This window comes from Epinephelus fuscoguttatus, linkage group LG7, assembly GCF_011397635.1.
Source record: "Epinephelus fuscoguttatus linkage group LG7, E.fuscoguttatus.final_Chr_v1".
In the NCBI taxonomy this organism is placed as follows: Eukaryota; Metazoa; Chordata; class Actinopteri; order Perciformes; family Serranidae; genus Epinephelus; species Epinephelus fuscoguttatus.
Window position 1 is genome coordinate 10,153,741 of NC_064758.1, and position 21,776 is coordinate 10,175,516.

At 38.6% G+C, this 21,776-nt stretch overlaps 1 protein-coding gene and 1 non-coding gene across 3 annotated transcripts in view; both read left to right on the forward strand.

Annotated features, from left to right (window-relative positions):
- ptpn11b (protein tyrosine phosphatase non-receptor type 11b) overlaps positions 1-21,776 on the forward strand; it is a 49,966-nt gene that overhangs the window by 24,665 nt on the left and 3,525 nt on the right. The window contains exons 3-15 of one of the 2 annotated variants that reach the window (XM_049581032.1): positions 4,365-4,559; positions 8,447-8,639; positions 8,794-8,913; positions 9,109-9,222; positions 10,458-10,554; positions 10,784-10,863; positions 11,252-11,407; positions 12,960-13,091; positions 15,120-15,274; positions 18,036-18,103; positions 18,202-18,353; positions 18,685-18,785; positions 18,910-19,039. In XM_049581032.1, coding sequence (XP_049436989.1) covers positions 4,365-4,559; positions 8,447-8,639; positions 8,794-8,913; positions 9,109-9,222; positions 10,458-10,554; positions 10,784-10,863; positions 11,252-11,407; positions 12,960-13,091; positions 15,120-15,274; positions 18,036-18,103; positions 18,202-18,353; positions 18,685-18,785; positions 18,910-18,997 — 1,651 coding nt within the window. In that variant the 3' untranslated portion in view covers positions 18,998-19,039. The remainder of the gene's footprint in view (positions 1-4,364; positions 4,560-8,446; positions 8,640-8,793; positions 8,914-9,108; positions 9,223-10,457; positions 10,555-10,783; positions 10,864-11,251; positions 11,408-12,959; positions 13,092-15,119; positions 15,275-18,035; positions 18,104-18,201; positions 18,354-18,684; positions 18,786-18,909; positions 19,040-21,776) is intronic. The other variant, XM_049581033.1, reaches the window with a different exon arrangement.
- Positions 15,630-15,721, forward strand: trnar-ucu (transfer RNA arginine (anticodon UCU)). Its single transcript is given in 2 exon segments — positions 15,630-15,666; positions 15,686-15,721. It is a non-coding gene; the product is annotated as a tRNA-Arg (tRNA).

Here is a 21,776-nt window from a genome sequence, read left to right on the forward strand (position 1 = left end):
CGGGATACAGTAAAAGGGATTTCTCAGTGGTTTCAGACTGTATTGAGTGAAAAATATTGCTTGGAATAGCTTCAGGGCAAAGCAAGCAATAATTTATATTTTCTGGGCTTTGTACATGCATATTTATGTGCATTTCCCAGTTGTCTGTGTTTGAGTATGTGTGTGTTTGTGTGTGCTTCATCTTATCGTTCAGTCTTACTGATCAGAATATTGTTTATTACTAAAACTCACTGTTTCGCTGGCTTCAGTGCTCTGGATAAAATGCAAAGAAGTTCTTGACACATAATTCCACACAGATGTGATCTGTTTGCTGTTGCCTGTTGAGCTACAGCAGAACGACAGTGTTCACATTGAGAGGCACTGTGAAAGATTCTGTGACACTATGTACATTTGTGCTTCTGCTCAGTCAGTCCTATCAATGCAGACGAGTTCATAGGATAGGCTACTCAAGGACAAACTTATCTACTGCAATGGTTTTCCCAGTATGGAATGGTTTTCCCAGTAAAGCAGGATACCATCGTAAACTTAAATACGTAGTGCTGAGAACATAGACACTGATTTGAAAATGCAGAACTTTGGTCAGTAATGAGGAACAACCTTGTACTTCTCATGGATGTTTATTTCTACAATTTTATGCTACATCCTCAACTGTGAAAGGTCTGAGGAGCCAAACCTTGCTGATAACGTGACAAGTGGCTGAGGGTTTGTTAGTTTTTTGCAGTGAATAGTTTTTGATCCTATGCATTTGTCAGTGAGACGTTCTGGAGTGCAAGAACTTTGTCGTTATTGTTTTGCTTGTGTCCTCAGCTATTAAGTCTACTACATGAATTACATTAACACCCATCTTGGAAGGTTTAATTTTTTTGTCATGAATGGGATTAAATGGCATTGAAATGAAGGGAAAACCTGACTTGTTTTAATTAAAGGTAATGACTTGTAAACATCCACAACACTTTGCCAAAGGAAAGATTCTGAGTTGTAATGTGCAGTTACTAACACATGATGAATCAACAAAAAGGATTGTTAGTGTTGTAATAGAACTATGCTTAAATTTGACCCCAAAACACACTTTATGATACTGTAAAAAAATGTTGCATGCATGGATTTATGCACATTAGTAGGATTTAAATGCTTTAAAAAATACAACAGGCTCTGTATCCTAGATTGCTCTTTATAATTTGCCATGAAGCTGAAAATGCCATTGTGGCATCAAGGACTCTTTGTGGATACACTGTGCAAGAATGCTTCATAAAGCAGCAGTTATGTTAGGTTGTTAACTGTGCTGGTCATTAGAGGGGATTTTCTCTTTCAGTGCAGTTTCTTGTGGGTCGGTGATGATTACATTATACTGTCATGGCGAACTGTGATTCTTTTTTGCTTCTGTTCATTAGTGTTATGCCATGCACTAAGGCTGTGCAAAACAGTGAAGATCTATAATGTACACATGATCAGAGTTAGGTGTGGTGTTCTTGTTAATGTCTCAATGATTTGAATGCTTTGTAAACCTTTTAATTGGTTAATTTATTTACCTTGAAGTATGGTTGATAGGAAGTTGTTACAGCTTGGGACTGCGTTAAGCTATTTTACCAAGGCGAAAAAAAATATTAAGGTGTACTACATTTTGTTTTTTAAGGAACCTTGCTCTGCTAGATCACAATAACAATATGCCACTGGCCTGGATGGGTTTCTTGTTTAGTATAAAAAAGACAGTCCTTCATTTTGTATAGTTTGGAACCACTGTTGAGACAGAAGAACTATCCACAAGGCTATTTGTGGATTATAACTATTTCTGAATGATAATTAATTAAATAATATAAATTCTCTGTGTTTGAAAATTAGCAAGAGAAACTAACTGTCGTCTTTTTCTCCGGAGATGCCCGGCACCCAGATCTCCCTGTTCATTTACCAACGGAAATATTTTGGGATTGTGACAGAGAGCCGCCTCTCTCTCTATCTCTCTCTTTCTCAAACGCAGACCAAATTCAAATTAAACGGTAAAACTAGGCAGTGCTGATCAAATATAAACCAAGATTCGGTTACTGTTTTGCTTATCTCCAAACTGTTTTCAGAAACATATTTAACTGCACTGTTTAGCTGTTATATGAGAGTTTGTTAACAGGAAGTGGGCGCCATACTGTTCCCTGTGTTGTAAAAATGGAGGCTGAAAACCTAAGATCAAACAGCAAAACTAAGCAGTGCTAATTAAATACAAACCAAGATTTGTTGTGTTTATTTCTGTATTCTGTTTCTCTGATGAAAAGTTTTCAGAAATACATTGGCTTACCGTTACCACGAGTGATGTGATCTGTTGCGGAGCAGTGCAAGTATTTGTCTTTGTGCTGCATATACGGAATAGTTTTGTGAATGATTGATGATGATGATGACGATGACGATGATGAAAGATCACCTTTCTAGCAGAAATGTGCATCTGTAATAAGACAATGCAGACTGTCTTACAGTTGGTAAGTTGTTTAGTAGGATAACTACAAATACAGTCATGGTATGTAATAATTTTTGTTGTACATCAAAAGAGGATCGGCTCAGCTGCCACTTAAAGAGCAATATATTGTATTCTGATAAAGAACACCATCTAATCATAGCTACGTCTCTCACTCTTTTTCACATAAGCATGGAGTAAAAGACATTTTAAGTGATCTGTCATGTATTAAAATAGACAGTAGTGAGCTGGGGCCGAGCAGAAATGATGCTGACCTTGGCTCTCTGAATTCTCTCTGTAAAGAAGACTGCCATGTCGTAATAAATCCATAAATGTTATCAATGTCAGAAAGAGGCAGAGCAGGGAAGTGAATGAAAATCTAATAGGACGTGTTTGGCTCATTCCAGAGTTAATGGTGTTAAACTCTGAGAGAAAAGGGGGCTTTGGCCTGAGAGTTAAGGAGGGGCCTTTAACAGGGCCATAGACCTGTGGCACCCTGCCAACAGCCACTAATAGAGCCATAAAGCAATTACCAGGAAATACTGGGAGAGAGGGATGGAGGGAGCGAAAGAGAGAGATGGATTATGGGACAGAAAGGAGGAAGGAAAGGATTTACAGTATGTTGAGTGGGAGGATGGAACGAAGGAAAAAAGGAATGTGACATTCATGAGGACAACAAGAGAAGTGATGGAGGGAAATAGGATTTGTGCCATTTGATATGACCATTAGCTGATAATCAGTTTGCAGAGAGGGAGAGAGACTATTGTATCGACAAAGTAATATATTCTTCAGATCAGATAGTACTGACTGCCTGGTTAACCCCCCTCTGTTGTTTGTGTGTGTTTGTATGTCATCATACTTAATATGTTTACAGGATGTTTTGTTTATCTCCACTAAAGAAACATGTCAGATGAAGTCACTGGAGATGGAAAATGGAAAAACAAGTACATTAATCAATCGAGCCTTAGCAACATTTCATTCTTGCTTCCAGGCAAATATTCTTATAAAGAAGAACTGTATATGAGTGTATGTGTGTCGGTGTGTTTTCAGATTTGAGTGCACCTATTCAAACCAGTCAGAGGACTTTGAATATGCAAAGTGGAGCCAAATGTTTTCTGGCTTATCAGTCTTGGAGCTCGGCAGCAGCATGCTTTTCTTCTGTACTGTTCTGCAATCACGACACAGCCTTTCTCCAAATACATTAGATATGAAAACTACAGAGTATTAAGAAAAAGGGATGATCCCTTGTGAAAAGATTTGTGTTGTTTTGTTTATAGAGTCAAAGTGAAAATAGTCTGTGTGATAAAATGGATCAGTATTTTTAAATCACTGCAGCTTTGTAGCCTTTTCTTGCATTTGCTTTGCTGTAGTAGCTTGTGGCTTATTTTATCATTCCAGTGTTGGCACAGTTACTTTATTATAACAGTTATTTACTGATAATATATATCAGTATTTTCAGCTCTGCAACAAAAGTATTGCAGAGAAATTAAAGTGTCCTAGACAGAAGACCTATAGAAAACAGACAGGATGAAATAATGTCACCACATCTGCACATTCTTTAACGCGTTTTTGAGAAAAATGAGGTTCAAAGTCTTAAAATGAGAGCAGATGGCTTGATAAGCTGAGCATTTTTATAGTGTATGCATTTATGCTCTGTGAGTGAGTGTGGGCGACAAAGTGTGTATGGTCTTGATTTTGTGTGTGTGAGCATATACTGCATGAACATGTGTGGGTGGCTGTTTGTGTGTGTGTGTGTGTGTGTGTGTGTGTGTGTGTTCAGTGATTAAATATCTGCAGGGTGCAAGTGAAGAAAGTAAAAATGCAAAGAGAAAAATGCTGAGTGCGTCATCGGAGTGAGTCCACTTCTGTTTACACACATGGTAGCTAACAGAGTAATGAATTCCCACTGTGTTTTTTTCCCACTCAGGCGCAACGATGAGGTGACCCACATTAAGATCCAGAACTCAGGTGACTACTACGACCTGTACGGAGGCGAGAAGTTCGCCACGCTTGCTGAGCTGGTGCAGTATTACACCGAACAACAGGACCTGCTGCGTGAGAGAAACGGCCATGTCATCGAGCTCAAGTACCCACTCAACTGCAAGGACCCCACCTCTGAGAGGTGCCGCCAAACACTAACACCCACACATGCAAAGAAGCTCACATTTGCATACAGCTAAGCACTATGTGGATAAATGCAGGCAGATAGACACAAATATACATATAAATGTACCTAAGGTCAGCTCGATATGTTGCTCTGCTGTCTAAACTCATTAAAAGTGCATGAAGTTTCTCCCCTGACCACAAACAGTTATTTTTATTTCTTACAGCTTCAGGGCTGTCAGGCTGTGAAGCCTCATTCTGCCATGAGAAGCAGCTAAACCACCTGAGAAATGTTATTAGTCGAGCCTCCAGTGCGGGCACAGTATCCTGCTATGGCTTAAATGCTGTTTATGCGGCATTTTCACCCTGCAGAGAACAAAACTCTAGACAAAATATAGAATTATTGTAATTTCTTGAACAGGATTTGGTGCATGAAAATTGTTACATTTAATATTATGCATTAAAGTTTTGTGTCATCATGATGCATTTCCAGTATGTTGAACCTAAAGAAGCAGTTTTGAGATCAGTGCAGCATTGTAATTAAGTTATGTGGGGGGAAGCCATTAATGCCACACAAAATAAATGTATGGGAAGCTAAAGAAAACAAACTTATTCTAACATCTTAACAGTTCAGAAGATAAATTATTATTAATATAGGAACAAGTGAGATCAGATCTCCTTCATATCTTGGAATAGAACTTTTTTGAGCTGTCACCACAGGGCTGGTTGATATGGTTAAAATTTCCATAAATGTGTGTCATTTCATCCATTGTTGAAATAGAGATATTGATTAGTGCAGCTTAAAAAAATTTTATATACTGTTTGTTTAGAGTATTCTGTTTAAGCAACAGAATTTGTAAAACGTAAGCACAACGTTATCATTACGATGCAATTCCAATGAGAGCTGATAGATGATAATATTGATTTCTTGTCCAGGGACCTCATTACAGAAACACTGCCTGTACTACCTAAACTCATGGCTGTGTCCTATCCTTTGTCAGACCTCCGCTGTTATTTTAAATTAATGAATTGTGACTGTATCTGAAGATTGGATTCTTCCTCCTGCCATGCCTGTATCTAGGTTCAAAATGTACACAGACTGCCTGTATCTTTGATCAGAGCTTACCAGTGGACAAAAAAAGATGGACATTCAGTTTTAGATGTGAGGAGTCAGAGGGACTAATCCTGCCGGTGGAGGACACTGATTAAATTGATGAAAAATTAAAACAATATTTATCATTAATTCATTGAATTGGCAGTGGATATACTTATTAATACATGTTCTGGGAAATTTAAAGCGTTATCATATGATTCCAGTAGCCTGTCAGTCATTATATTTTGGTGTTCAAGTTGTTCCCCGTCTTTATTGTCATAACCGCACAAACCTGACAACAATGCTGCTGCCATTTGTGGCAGTTGTTTTGAATTTAGGACAGGGCGTCTGTGTTATCCTAGCGTGGGAAAACAACTAAATTCCTATCCTAAAATAAGATACATATTTTTCCTAAATGCAGTAAGGAATTGGTTTTTCTAATACCAGAAATCCTAAATGTCCTGGATTTCAGACTTTGAAAGTTTCTGTGATGAGGACCCAGGCCTACATCACTAGCAAGATAACCTAAAGAAAATAAAAAGAATCAGCCATTAGATCACTGACTGTGTACCTGTGCACATATGTGTTGACACATACTGTTTGCAAGGAGGATGCATTAGTCTTTACACATGCACACCCACACATGCAACTCAGATGCACTTAACATCCACATGCATAAATAGTGGCATATTCCCAGATGCATCTTCAGACAAACTAAGTGGGTGGTGCCGCTGTTTATGTTTATGCTCACCGAGTATCCACATGCTAACATCCTTCCATAAAGTATACAAAGGTTGGACGCAGCTATATGCTTCATCACACCTACACACCCTCATTGAAATGAGACACTAAAGCAGCTGTTGTATTAATGCCAGGAATCCATGCATGCACTCACGCATACAGGAAGCATTTTAGGGAGCTACATGATCATAATTATATCATCATTTACAAATCATCACTTCTCAGCTGTGTTTTGTATCATCTCAGGCTGAGCAGGTTATGTGTATCTTAATGTTTTCTACCCATCTGCACATTTCGATGTGAATATCTTAGTTTCTATTTAGGTCTAAGAACAACTGATCTATGGTTTTGGTTTACGTGGTTTTTCCATTCTACATACGTCTCTTGTCAGAGCCTCCTACACGTTCATGCTCACCACACAGGAAAAAAGAAAACGCACTCATGCAGGTTTTTCATCTTTACATCAGCAGATGAGTGAGACTGCAGCAATATAAGAGACACTTTCATTCTCTAGTAGGAGTCTACGCTCACAATGCACATATAGATAGACATTATGTTAAACCCTGAAGCAGCAATATGGAACTTTTTCCCTTGAGGCAGGAAGCATATTGCTGGTCCTCCCCCTCAGTTGCCATCATTTTTCTAACTAGAAACAGCATCTAGATTGTGTCAGAGCTTCTCAATCTCCACAAGATTTGGAGAAGCACACAGTGAGCACAGCCACTCTGATATAACCAATGCTGATGTTCGCTGTCTTTTTGTTAATTTTCTCTCGACAATGTGAAAACAACATGACCAGATGTAAAAGGGGTCGTTCATAGTGATGACTGATAATTATCACTTGAATCTGCTGTTCCCCTTTACATTTCATTGTTGACCTTTCTGGCATGCAACTGTACTGTTTTGGTTCACTCTCACCGCTCTTTTTGGCCGCAGCAGGCAGCTGTTTACAGCGAAAAAGGCTCTTAAACCCAACTGTGCTCTGCCTGCCCAGCATCAAACAGCAGACAGACAAAGTAACTAGCTCATGAACACAGTGAAGCATTTTGCAACTAAAGAGGCAAAAAAATTTCCTCAGGAGTTAGCAGAGACCAAAAACAAAGCTCAAAGAAGTGTGAATATTGGCCATTAATCAGGCGGCCAGAAACATGATTTTTCTCTGGGACTGCTGGATCTGTAAAAAAGCTAAAAATTTGTTAAAAAGTTTGCCGGTTCCATGTGATAATACATATATGTTTTGTTCACAACTTGTTTCCGATGCCCATAAGTAGCTAAATAAATTAGTCACTGTGGGTTTATAGTCAATATTAAGAGAGTGAAGAATATGTCTGCAACTAACAATTATTTTCTCAATCGATTGATCGGTTTCTCAATAAAATGTCAGAAATAGTGAAACATGCCCTGTGTGATTCCGCAGAGCCAAAGGTGCTTCAAATAGTATGTTTTATCCAACCAAACCCAAAACCATTCAGTTTATTGCCATGTATGACAAAGAAAAGCATCAGATTCTCACGTTTGTTTGTTTTTTTTCGTAAATATTACTAAAATGATTATTTGATGGTCAAAATAATTGCAAATTAATTTTCTTTTAATCGACTAAACAATTAATCGACTAATTGTTGCTTCTCTAGTGGGAAATGAGGGCACATGAGGATGCCAAATGACCCAAGAAAGTGTTTATTGTTGTTTAATGTGGAAACATTTTCTATATTGCATGAATATCTTATATTTTATACATATATATACTTTGTATTCTATACTGCGTGAATAAAATTAAATATGATATTATAGCCAATGATCATTTCTAATATAATTATAAGGTGGCATTAATAATTATACAGTAATAATGATAATCTAGTAATATTTAAATTTTGTTTTAAATGTAATGTCAGGATTTATTGTTTTTAACATGTTTGGATTATTTGTTGATTTTCATTTCAAGGAATTGCCACAAATCATATGATATCTTACATCTTATCTTACCTTACAAGTTCAGTTATTCAAGCTGTCAGTTTTTTAGTGGGTATTGTTTCTGTGTTGGTAAATCAGTCTCTTCTCTCACTCCTGTCCAGGTGGTATCATGGGCACCTCTCTGGCCGAGATGCGGAGAAACTGCTCACAGAAAAAGGCAAAGCTGGTAGCTTCCTGGTACGGGAGAGCCAGAGTAAACCAGGTGACTTCGTCCTCTCCGTTCTCACCAATGAGGAGAAACATGAGAATGTGGACCGCAAGACCAAGGTCACCCACGTTATGATACGCTACCAGGTGAGGTAACTCTCCCTCACCACTCAGACTGCCTTATACTGTTGGTGCTGTGAGTCATGTATTTTTTAAGCAGGTGATGATTTATTTTTGCGCTTTAGCAACTCCGACTCAGACCAGCTGTTAGTGTTGTTGAACTGTTGATGTTTGCCTCTAGCAGGACGGTAAATACGATGTGGGAGGCGGTGAGAGGTTCGACACCCTGGCTGACCTGGTGGATCACTACAAGAAGAACCCCATGGTGGAGAAGAGTGGAATTGTAGTGCACCTCAAACAGGTATGGAAGAGAAATGAAATGAACAAAAGCATCTAATCAGGTGAATCTTTTGCATACAGTGCCTTAAAGGCACGGATGGTGTTGTTAATTCAAACATAAAAATATTACTTTCACACTGGAGCTTTTCAAATTTAGAGCAACTTGTTTTGCTCTGTTGACTAATTATATGTCCCCCTTCTAACATGACACCAACAGCCCTTTAACGCCACAAGGATAAATGCAGCCAACATTGAGAACCGGGTACGAGAGCTCAACAAAGTAGCAGACAACTCAGAGAAACCCAAACAAGGATTCTGGGAAGAATTTGAGGTATGTAGCCTGAAAACTTTCAGTGCCAGACTTATTTCTTTTCTATAATGGTTTTTGAAAAAATATATCTCAGTTAATATTGTTGATCATTTTGAAATTCCAATCATTTTAAAGCCTTCACAGGTTCCACTGTTTTATTAAATGAGGCTCCAGTTAAGAGCTGGATGACTTCCGTCATATATACAGGAAATTATTTGGGGAAACTGAGTCATGTAAATTACTCCTTTGAGTGCCATCTATCATATCTATTTGTGTGGGCTTGCATCTGTGTGTTTTTCAGTGAGATTTGTTTTCTTGTCTATCAAGGGAAATCCAAATGTATTTATGCTGTCTTAACCTTTGATTAATGATGTCGAAGCTTGTCTCGTGGCATGCTCTTATGTTCCTGTATTTGTCACTTTCATGCAGCTGGCAGGTCATTAATGTGAATCATTTCTATCGTGTCAGTGGATATTAGGCAGACAATTATTATTTGGTATTTACTGGCCCAATGCCAGGTTTGTCTGCAAGATCATAGTCACTGATCAATGTCTGGTTTCTGGATTTCCTGCTGCTAGACAACAATCTTTATCGTAATGATTATTATTTTTCAAATGGATTTAAATTACTCACTGCATCTTTTGTGTGTGGATGACATCATACATGGAGCATACACAGTATTTTTGTTATTAAGGCTGAAGAAATGTGGATAAATGCTGTACTTGCTTGACATATTCTGCTCTTCAAGAGCATATATGCATCCAAAATGAATTAAAACTGAGAGATTTTGAGACTCCATGCTAAAATGTTTTCTCATTAGTCTACAACCTGAGCACTGACCCATGCAGTTTTTCTGCATTTGCACTCCAGGGTGACCCCTACTGTATTAACGGCCAATTACATTGTTCTAACACAGAGCATTAAATGAGAAGTTTTCTCACATTCATGCAAAAGTAATTTTAAAGTTCAGGGTTATACATCTTCTTTCCTGTCTTTATTGGTGCATTGCTGTTTATCAGAATGAATTATAGCCACATGTTGATCAGGGGAATAGAGTGAAACCATTGTCAGAAATGTGTTATCCATTGTGCTACTAGAGGTTTAAAATTCCACAAGGAATATTTAAGTAGCATCTAAACATTATAATCTGAGCATGGCTGATATGAATGAATGACCTCAGAGTTAGTAGTTTCATTATAGTGGATATTCTTTTGTTTGGAACTTTTTTCTCATCATCTCCTTTCATCAACTACCAGGTACTTCAGCAGCAGGAGTGCAAACTGCTGTATCCCCGGAAAGAAGGCCAGAAGCCAGAAAACAAGAGTAAAAACAGATACAAGAATATCCTCCCCTGTGAGTCACGTAGCAACCTGCCATTTCCTGTCTCTCCAACTTCCTGTGGAAAGAATGACACAAATATACAACAGTCAATGTAGAGGCCTCAGCATAGTGTGAACACGTTGCTTTGATGGCTCACAGCCTAGCAATTGATATTTGTTTTGAAAAAATGCATAAATTGTGATCTCAGGAGACTGTAGACTTTTTGTTGTGCATTAGTGACAGTTTGACCTTGTGTTTTCAGTTGACACAACTCGTGTTGAACTCAGGGAAGCAGATCCAGATGTTCCTGGTTCAGACTACATCAATGCCAACTACATCAGAGTAAGTCTGCTCAGCAGTATACAAGGCCATTTATCTATTTAACTGTAGATTATTGAAAGATGGCAGGAGTACACAACATTCAGCAGACACGCAAGATAGTTAATGGAAAATAATTGTGGGTGGTTTAGTGCCAGCAATATGCAGATAACATACAGAAAAACAAACCACCTATTTTATAAGCAACAATATAAAACATATTTCTTTATGTAGTTTAGTCTTTAATTTTATCTGTGAATATTTTCATAAAGAAATTAAACCATTTGTACATTTCTGTATATTTTACTTCATCATGAGGTAGCTGACAATATTACAGTCTCTGTGTGAATATAAATCTGCTGTCTCAGTGTCAAAGTACTTAATTAAATGTGTCATTGTCCTTGTTGTACAGAGTGTGAATGAAGAGGGGCGCCATGGGGACGAGGGCAAAGTCTTCATCGCCACCCAAGGGTGCCTACAAAATACAGTTGTTGACTTTTGGAAGATGGCTTATCAGGAGAATACACATGTCATCGTCATGACCACGAAGGAGATGGAGCGAGGACGGGTGGGCAATTGGCACTTAACATACTGCAAATATACAGGGGTCGTATTCACAAAGCTTCCTAGCGCTAAGAGTTGCTCCTAGTGACGACATTAAAAAAAAATCTTAGAATTGTGACGTTTTCTTAGAATTTCCCCTTTAAGTTAAGACTAGGTCCTTGTAAAGATAAAAGTTATTCACAAAGTATCTTAGACCTTAAAAGAGCTCCTAAGGTGAAAAACTGTTAGGAGCAGAGAGGAGGACTTTTAAAGGGATAGTGCACCCAAAAATGAAAATTCAGCCATCATCTACTCACCCATATGCCGATGGAGGCTCACGTGAAGTGCGCGAGACCATGAGATATGGGCACCGCGTTCATGTGTGTTCACTTGAAACTCAAAGAGGTTGGAGAGATATTCTTCAAACTCTGGATGACAGTGAGTAAATGAAATGCTACAGATTAGTTTGCGCATGTCTGTGACAACCAATCACATCTGTTAAAAAAAAGTATCACACCTAGCAATGGGGTCAGCCACTCAGTAAGATAAAAGTCTCTGTCCCTTCCTTGCTCAGAGTTGCTCTTAGAACTTTCCTAAATCACTCCTAAGCTCAGACTCCTTACTAAAAGTTTTTATTCTAAGTTAGGAGCTCTTTTAGGGTACTCTCAGAATGTTTGTGAATACGGCCCCAGAAGTGTAGTTCAGCTGAGGGCCTGTGAAATATTATGATTGCTTATGTTTACCTTAATGTTGTATTAAAAGGGTATTTTAATTAAGTAGATATGTTTCTACACATTATATTTCCAAAGCAAGTTGGTTCGTTTTCTCCCCCCAGCTCTTTTCATTTGCTTTTTCTTGCGTTTACTCTGAAATGGTCTCTCTGTTGTGATGGGTTGCACTCCTTTAAGCTGATTGCTGTTGATTGCTTGTAATGAAGAAGATCTATGAACTGAGGGGTGTACTGTGATGGGAGACTTAAGGGGTTAGTAATAATGGCATGAGCAAAACACCCCACAACTCAGACATTAAATTTTAAAAGAATCCCCTGCACTAGTCAAGTGTAATTAATCTTGAAGTTGCCTAAACAACCAGACTGGTCACAAAGTGTTTCACAGAGCAACAAAAGATAACAGCTCAAATAAAAACAAGAGGTGGACAGTTTTAGTGTCTCATGATGAGCTAACTGCTGTTTCAGGCACTTTCCAAGAAACCAGGGGACACGAAATGTTCATATTGTTTCAATTTAATGACACGGTATCAAGCCCTGGTGTTGACCTTTACAAACCCACGTTGTTGTTACCGCTTGTCAACCATTTTGTTCCTGCATTCTCAGTTGAAAGACAGTGCTCGATGGCATTAACTGATTCTCAGAAAGAGGGGTGGATATGCGTAGTAGGGATGATGATGTGTGTGTATGGTGTGGGGGTGGGGAGGGAGACGGCTGACAAGGATACTATGACAGTTAAGCTCATTGGAAAGCTGCTTGAGATGAGCTGGTTCTTTCGATTGTCTAATACCAAACACCCTCCCCCTCCCCTCTCCATATTCCTCTCTCTCTCTGTTTTTCTCTGATTTAGAATAAATGTGTTCGTTACTGGCCTGACCTCCACGCCACTAAGGAGTTTGGGAAGGTGCTGGTAAGGAACGTGGATGAGCGGCCAGCACAAGACTATATCCTGAGGAAGCTGGAGGTGACCCGTCTAGACCGGGTAGGGAAAGCTGTGCACTCAATCAGAGTTGACCCACTGACCTGGGGTCAGATTATTTAACTCCTCACACATACTCACACAATCCTACAGCACAAGCTTGTGCTTACAGGAGGATCAACTGTGGGGATTTCAAGAATACAAGAAGGAGACTGAGAAAAAGTAGATAGCCAAAGTTCACATAGCCCCTTAAGATACTTGTTTTCTTGCACTAGAGCCTAAAATTGGAAAAAAAACTTTTATACATGAATACAGGAAGGAGCAAATGAAGGATAAAAAACAAAAAGCCTCTCTTTTGTTGTTGTTGCATAATGTCAGTGTCCAATTAATGCTTAGTAGAAGCCGTTGCTGTGTTCTCAGTAGTCAATCTGTTTAAACTTCATTTAAAAGGGAAGGAATTTAAAATGGGATGTAAAGCCTGCTAAACCTGGCTGAGATTTACTTAGCAGTATTGTCTCCCAAGAGTGCCTCCAAGTGAGCCTCCTGACTTAATGAGTCTCCAGACTAATTGTTTGTGTTGAGGTGAATGACAGTTAACTGAAGAAAATCAACCAGCACTCGTTTGTTAATATATCAAACTCTCTCAGTTAGTCAAGAGTTCTGTCTCCTGTAAAGGAGACTAAAGGGTTGTCTACTCCAAGAACGATAACTATAAAAATATATAAATCGGAGTCCACACCACAACTGTAATAATGACAATTGGGATCACTTTCAGAGTGATTTGAAAGAAGAGAGAAACAAAGATATATCCATCTTGCTTAGCAGCTAACTAGGGCTGTGTAGCAGTACATGATACCTTAAGTAAAGTATTAACCGAAATAACCCAAGTAGTATTGAAACTTCTCCAGTCAAACGATCGCTGCATTTGATCCTTTTTGTATCCACATCTAAAAAAACTGTTAGTATGGTTTTGCTTGAAACCTATTACCATAAGCGTTCTCCAGTTTAATGCGACATGTGATTGGCCCACTGCCACAGCAGCCACAAATCATACAGTCTGTGGTGGGGTGAAGTCAAACGTGCTGTATTTGACGGAGTTAGCACTTCACAGCATGCCGAGATGTCACCACAACATTTCAAAGTATGACTGCAGTACACCCCTGTGGCGTCTGGTCGTATTTTATGCAACTGAATGCTTCCATCCGCATGACTAATATAAAATAAGGTAGAAAAAAGGTATCAAATGAAGTATCTATTGGTATCTATATCACTTTAAGGGTACTAGTATTGCCACTGGTATTGTCATTTTTTTTTTAAAACAGTACCCTACTGCAAACACAGCTGAAGTGCACAGTATGTGCTTGGTCCCATTATTAACCAAATGTTATTGTTTGTCAGTGTGGATACTCATCTTTAACGTTACAGTTATCGTTACCCCTCTTGGCGTGAATGGCCCTTTATTCAGACAGTTCATCCATGTTTCTGCACATTTAGTTTTTTCACCGTGTCATAAAAGACAAGGAAAGGCTTTTTATACTGGACACAGGAAGGGTTCCTGGTTGCTTAATCCTTCACTTATATTGATCCTAAGCATTAGTCCCTCAGCATGAGTCCACTGTATGAAATTAAGGACAGCAGCTACAATCCTCATTTTGCATAGAAGCATATTCCTGCATTTAGGGTCACGCAGAAGTACTGGTGTAATTGTAATGTTACCACCACACATACAACTAACAGAGAGTATCTCTCCATTAAAGTACAGTGATCAGTGATCAAGTCCAAGCCAACACAAAGAGAGGATTTTGTGCTGACTGTGACTTTGGGAAAACCCACTTGACTATGCTAAATCAGATTGTTGAAGCATCATATTAACTTTGGCTGAACTTTGGAAAGAGCATTGTGGTATTGTTCCCTGTCTCTCACAGTAAGCCTTTTAATGAATGCTACAGAGCCAGTATGGTGAGGAAGGATACATGGTACATCTTACCTTACCTTACAACATTATCAAATTTTAAAATAATACTGCAAGTGTTAGAAGAAATTTTTGACAACTTCAGCTCATCATCTTTTTCTGATGTGATATCCTTACAGAAGGAGCCTCTGAGGTACATCTGGCACTACCAGTACCTGAGCTGGCCGGACCATGGGGTGCCCAATGAGCCCGGCGGTGTCCTCTGGTTCCTAGAGGAGGTCAACCGCACCCAGAGTACCATTCCAGACACTGGACCCATCATCGTTCACTGCAGGTACTACTAGTTCTACAGTTTGAAGCGTAGAGTTTCTTCTTTTTTTTCTTTTCTTTTTTTTTGCAAGACAATACAAAACACTGTCACAACAACAAAAACAAAAGTGAATACAGGACAGTAAATTAAATATTGTCAGGGGACAAGGTTGTGTTGGCTGTTGTGTGTGTGTTTGTCTGTACTCCACAGGTTTGACAGGCGAAAAGATAGGGGAAGAGGAAAAATAAATAATTAGATAAAAATACAAATTGAAAAAAAAAAGATAATAAAAAGGGGGAAGAAAGTGTATCAAAATGAATCCTACCTTAGTAGGAGGTAGAGATATATGTAATTTGCTAATATAGACACAATGTCATGTGGCTCTGTGGCGCAATGGATAGCGCATTGGACTTCTAGTTGAGTACAGGAGAAGTGATTCAAAGGTTGTGGGTTCGAGTCCCACCAGAGTCGATATTTACCACAGTTATTAAAATCACAGTGGCTGTTATATTTCTTATCTGAACTGCAAAACTGAGGAGAGTCTTACTGTAGACATCCAAAACTTGGGTTTAGACTGTTACAGTTCACTCTATTTAGAGGCATCAATGTACATACGACCGGAAATTTTAATAATTTAGTTACACTTATCAAGTTGAAACACACACACATTGTACTGTCTTTGGTGAAAGTAAGGTGATAAACATCCAATCAGATTCAGAGACATGCTCACACAAACTGTTAGATGTGACACATTCATTTGTCTGGCTCGAACTCTGGAGGGGTTTTCCCATATGGCTGAACTGTGGGTCACTGCTTGCTCTTTTCCTTTTTCTTCCTCGTCTCCATGTTGACTCAATTTTCCATGAGATGGTAAAACTGTTGTGGACTCCTTAAACTTTCCTCACTAAATATAAAGTTATGAAATTAGGATTTCAAGAAATATGGTTTCAGTTGGCCACTTGGGTGCGCTGTAATTAAGGTAAAACTTTTCCCTACTCAAAGGCAATAAGTCTTCACCAGACTTGAACAATCACAACTGATCATACATGGTCTCTATATTCATTCCCCCTGTCCCTTATGAAAACATGATTATTAATAGTACAAACACAAATGCTCTTAACTTCACTTAAAACTGTAGATGGTAACTTTTATTACAAATAACTTTTTGTCATAACTGCTGAAACCATCACCATATTCACACAGCACTAAATGAGACAGATAATTTATGAAAAAAAAATCATACTCCTCTGCCCACTCTATTGCCTCATAGTGCTTCTTATGGCCTTACTGAATGTGAACGACAACAACCAATCAGAATAGAGGGGTCTCTAATGCAGCTGTCAATCATGTCAGTCACTGTTTGTGTGCGGTCAAACTGTCAAACTAGGCATCATTTCTCTGTCTTCAGAAACATATTTTAATGCACTGTTTAGCTGTAAAATGAGAAGGTTGTTTTCAACATGGTGGCAAGGTCACAAACTTTCTCATTCTACAGCTGTACAGTACACTAAAATATGTTTCTTAAAACATTCAAGTCAAGAAATAGGCAATGCAGTAACGGAATCTTGATTCATGCTTGCTGCTGTGTTAGAGACTCCTGGCTCTGATTGGTTGCTTTTCAGAAGAGATTTTAGTGGATTAGAAGCAGTAGAAAGAGGAGGAGGAACAGCATCTGTTTTTACATTCTGTCTCGTATTTTTCAGAATATAGTGAGAGTTTCAGCAAATTTGACAAAAAGCTATTTTTAGAAATGCCATCAACCACAGCTTAAAAGCAGAACTGTAGCTTTAAACCTTCATGTTACCACTTGCAGGTGTATTTACTTTTACAACCTGTTAGATAAACCTCTGCTTTTGCCAATGTACTGTTACTCCACATTCTTTATTTACATCGATCTGTTTTACTTTCAAAGGATGTACACACGTCCACTAACTAAACAGTAGAGACTATTTGCAATAGCACAATCTGTTAAGTTCTGTAGTCAGGATGTCTTCCTTGTCTTGAGAGAATAAACCAAAATTCAAATAAGGGGTTTGAAAATAAAACTGATTCCTGTGGATTGTAACTACTTCAGATTTATCCCTATGGTACACATTTAGTACAGTTTATCATATTTTTCATTTGATGATTGTTGTAAACAGGCATGCACTGATTCACCACTCTTTCACTTCTTACTTGCTGTCCATTTTGTGTTGACTGATCACATTTTGTGTTTATAATGAGATGTTTTTTTACAGCAGACAGGTAACTGCCACTCTCAAACACTGTTGATAGCAAATGAATGTTGTAATACATTTGTCCATTTGGTGTGTTTGCACGTATTTCACCATACCCCCCCCCCCCCAACACACACACACACACACACACACACACACACACCCGTACTATAAACATGATGACAGATTGACAGAACACATCTGACTCATGAACTTACCTGATTCGACGGCTGCTGATAAATTAATGTTGTTATTGTGGGGAAAATAACGCTGAGCTGAGCTGAATTCTCTCTGAGATCTAAGAGCATTTTATATGTGACACAACAACAAATTCAAGTTTATTGCTGTCGGCAAGTGCGAACCTATAATTCATGACCTTAGACTTTCATGTGTTACTTTTATTGTCATGTACAGGCTGAGAAAACTCTTGATGCTTTTATATTGCTTCTCACAACTCTCTAGATAAAATCAAATATGCTCTTTTATGAGTAAGTGCATCAATTTTTCACTTTGACATTGATGCTTATTTCCTTCACATGGTTTGACTTTTTACTTTGTTTTCCCCACAGTGCAGGCATCGGCAGGACGGGCACCATTATCGTCGTCGACATCCTCATTGACATTATTAACCGCCAAGGTGGGTGACTCAGATATGAAACAGACCTTTTTTTCTGAAAATTTTTGTACTGCACCTGTGCTAATGTTTAGATGTGTGTGTACTTGTGCGTGTTCCAGGTCTAGATTGTGACATCGACATCCCTAAGACCATCCAGAGAGTACGGCAGCAGAGGTCAGGCATGGTGCAGACAGAGGCCCAGTACAAGTTCATCTACATGGCTGTGCAGCAGTACATAGACACAGCTCAGAAGAGACTGGAGGAGGAGCAGGTACTCCATTACTGAAGAACATTATGAAAAGAAATCAAAATGCATCAAACATTTTTTGAAACTGTAACAAAGGCTTTAAAATATTTATATAAGATGTGAAGTCACAAGGCCTGAAGGCCAGTACTGTGTTATGTTCTGACAGCTAGAGCACTGAGGTAAACATAAGTATGGTAACTACCGCAGCAAGTTTCCAGAGAGCTGTTCCACTGCTGAACGTGGATGCCATCTGGGACTATTTAAAGTTAAATTCAGCTCCTACAGACACAGGACGATTTGTGAAAGCTTTTTCCTGTCAACTAAATCTGCCTCTTGTCATGCTGTCACTTTGCAGAGGAATAAGATGAAGGAGAGGGAATATTCCAATATCAAATATCCCCAGATGACCAACTCAAGGTCCAAAGCCAGCATGGCATCCTCTCGCTCTTCTTCTGTGTAAGCATAACATACCAAGTCAACAAAGTGGCAATTATGTGATTAACGTGATCAGTAGAATATTAAGCAGAAAATGTTATTTGTATTATGAGTGAATTTTTTTTTTTACCCTGTGTTATTTTAGGATGACAAATGACGATTCATCAAGTGTGTACGAGAACATAAACTTTAAAAGCCCTCAGACATCTTTTAGCAGTAACACCAGGAGGTAAAATCATCGCTGTTGACCTCCACATCTCTCTGTCTGCCTCTCAGTAAGTACTTAATGAGATTCATTCTACATAGTTTGCTTTTCACTGTTGCTGCTGTGGCATTCAGACTCTTTTGTATAAAATTGGCACTTTTTTCCTGCAAAGGTGAGCAAATCTGTCAAAGCATCATCATCATCCACTTGCTGGAGAAACAGCCTGTTCTCATTTGCAGGTTGTCAAATACCAATGCTGTGTCACACTCTTCAGTCTGTGATATCAACTAAAGTGGCACTCTTCAGTGTCTTTATGAGATGCATTGGGCTTTCACTCCCATCCCTTTCAGACCCATCTGTGGCAATACTTGACGCTAAGAGCAACTGACATAGTTAAGAGTGAGAAAGTCCAAATAGGTTGGGAGAGAGGAGGAGAATGGGTCAAACAAAACTGGACTTTCAGCCAGGAGACCACAGCTCTTGTCCCGTGTGAGACCAAAAGTCACTGTTGTTTAATGTTACATAATTAACGTATCGTCATCGTGCACCAACATCACTCAAGTGACATATTTACATCACATTAGGTTATGTGACGTATCAAATCTACTTATTCTAAACCAAAACATGATGTTTTTCCTAAACCTAACTAAGTAGTTTTGTTGCTCAAACCAAACTGTGACAGTTTCATGACATTAAACACATGTTAATATGTGTTTCAACAGTGCATCACATAGAGACACCAAAGGGTGCCCTCCACATTGCTATAAGACGCTGAGAGGCATGACAAAGCGTCAGTATTTAATGACCTGTGAAGGAGAATGGGTTTCAAAGCCACTTTTTACTCTTGCACTGTCATAAAATATCTGCATTACGGTAGGTGTGGTTGGAAAATGTTGTTGATGTTATAGTTGGGATGTAGCTTTCGTTGGAAAAATTGAGCTATAATTTAACCCTAATTTAAAGCTTCCCTGTGGAGTTTTAGACCTATAGTATCACTATGGAGCTGTTTTGTGCACATTGGCGTGGCGATACACAGTCAAACCAACAGTGTCACAATATTCCACTGACTAACAGGTGGCAGTAGTGTGTGGGGTTGTAATAGTATGAGAGTTTCACTTTATGATAACTGTCAGTAAATATCGTGGGTCACAGTGTCACATCTTTACATAATGATTATTGTTATTATCCGTTACGGTGACCCTTAAAGGAATGAAAACAGAAGTTTTCCTGGCTAAACAAATGTTTTATTACTATAATTGAAACCATTTTTATGAATGAAAGAATGTGTAAAAAGTCTTCCTTTAGAAAATAGCTCAAATAAAGGTGAGATTCTTGGTCCAGTTGAGTTTTTGTTTTAATACTGTAAATAAGTAAACGTACATAGTATGATAACCTTCAGTGTTCATACCGGTGTACCGCTGCAACTCCAATAGCATGCCAAGATATGCTGCAATGCATTAGCAGAGGTAAAGAAGAAGCCAGCTAGTAAACATGGATGTAAACAATGCTGAATTTAGGAAGGAAATGTACTGGACACATTTGTTAAACCTCCAGGATACACACAGTGTGTTTGATGAGTAACACTGAAAACACAACTTTTGTTTGTGTGCGAGAAAACTCCACAGGGCAACTTCCTTTAAGGCTTGACCAAATTTTCCCCTCAGTTCAGAACCCACCGCGCTGTTCAAACTTTTACACTGATTCAAGACAGAGTTCACTTTCTTCAGTCAAATTCAATTTGTAAATGTAATGTTCCCTTTTTTTATGGCTCAAGTTATAGAGTGGCCAAAAGCAGCTGCACTCCCTTAAAAGAAAACCTGAGCTCCCCTTAAAGCAACAAAAGATCCAATTTACGTTCAAATTATAATCAGCCTTATTCTCACAGGCTCATTCTTTTCTCTCTCACAGTGATTAATAAAGCAGACAGGGAACCCAGCTGTGTTATAGTGAGTGAATCATGGCTGTGGTTTGGAGTCATCAGCACAGGCCATATACTGGCAGTGTTTTAATCACCAGTGAATGTATATTAAACACACATTCAATTTTTTGCAGATTTCTATTTAGCACATTTTTATAAGCTTGCCTTTGTGTTTTAAAACACTCAAATTATAGCACTCACCAATATACAGATCAATTTTTTTAATTCTTCTGTAGGTCTGTCATGGTTAAACCTTCATAAATTTAATTAATTGATTTATTTTCTTGAACTCTCATTGCATAATTGTAACAGGGACTTCTTTGGGGCTTTTTAGAATGTGAGAATTACCATATAATTCAAAGTTCTATATGTGTTTTTTTTTTAGAGTTGTGTAATTGGAAGTCAGGTCAAGTTGTCATTTCACTTGGTTCAGCCTGTCACTCATTGGACTAACTCTCTCTGGGCCTCTGAAAAAGCACTTTGCTTTGTCTCCAAAAAGTTGTTTTTTTAGGTTTTAGGTTTATATTTGCAGCCATAAATAGATGTAAAAGATGTGAGAAATGTTTCCTCCACATTTCCTCCGCATGGAGCATTTTTCTGGCTGTTTCTTATAGATCTCTGTTGTAGAGCATGACAGATAAATCACCTGCACCAGTATTAACTTATCGCAGATAAAATGGTTTATGTCGGCAGATAAGCAACTAAATTACAACCCACAATTGATAAATATATGTGTACCAGACAAATGGAGTCAAATATCTGCCTTAAAAATCTAGCACCAGTCAAGTTTTACTGTACTCTGTCGTCGTGCTTCTGCTGGTGATAGCTGTGGCTGGAGGCATTATGTTTTTGGGTTGTCCTTCCATCCATTCATACGTTTGTCTCATTC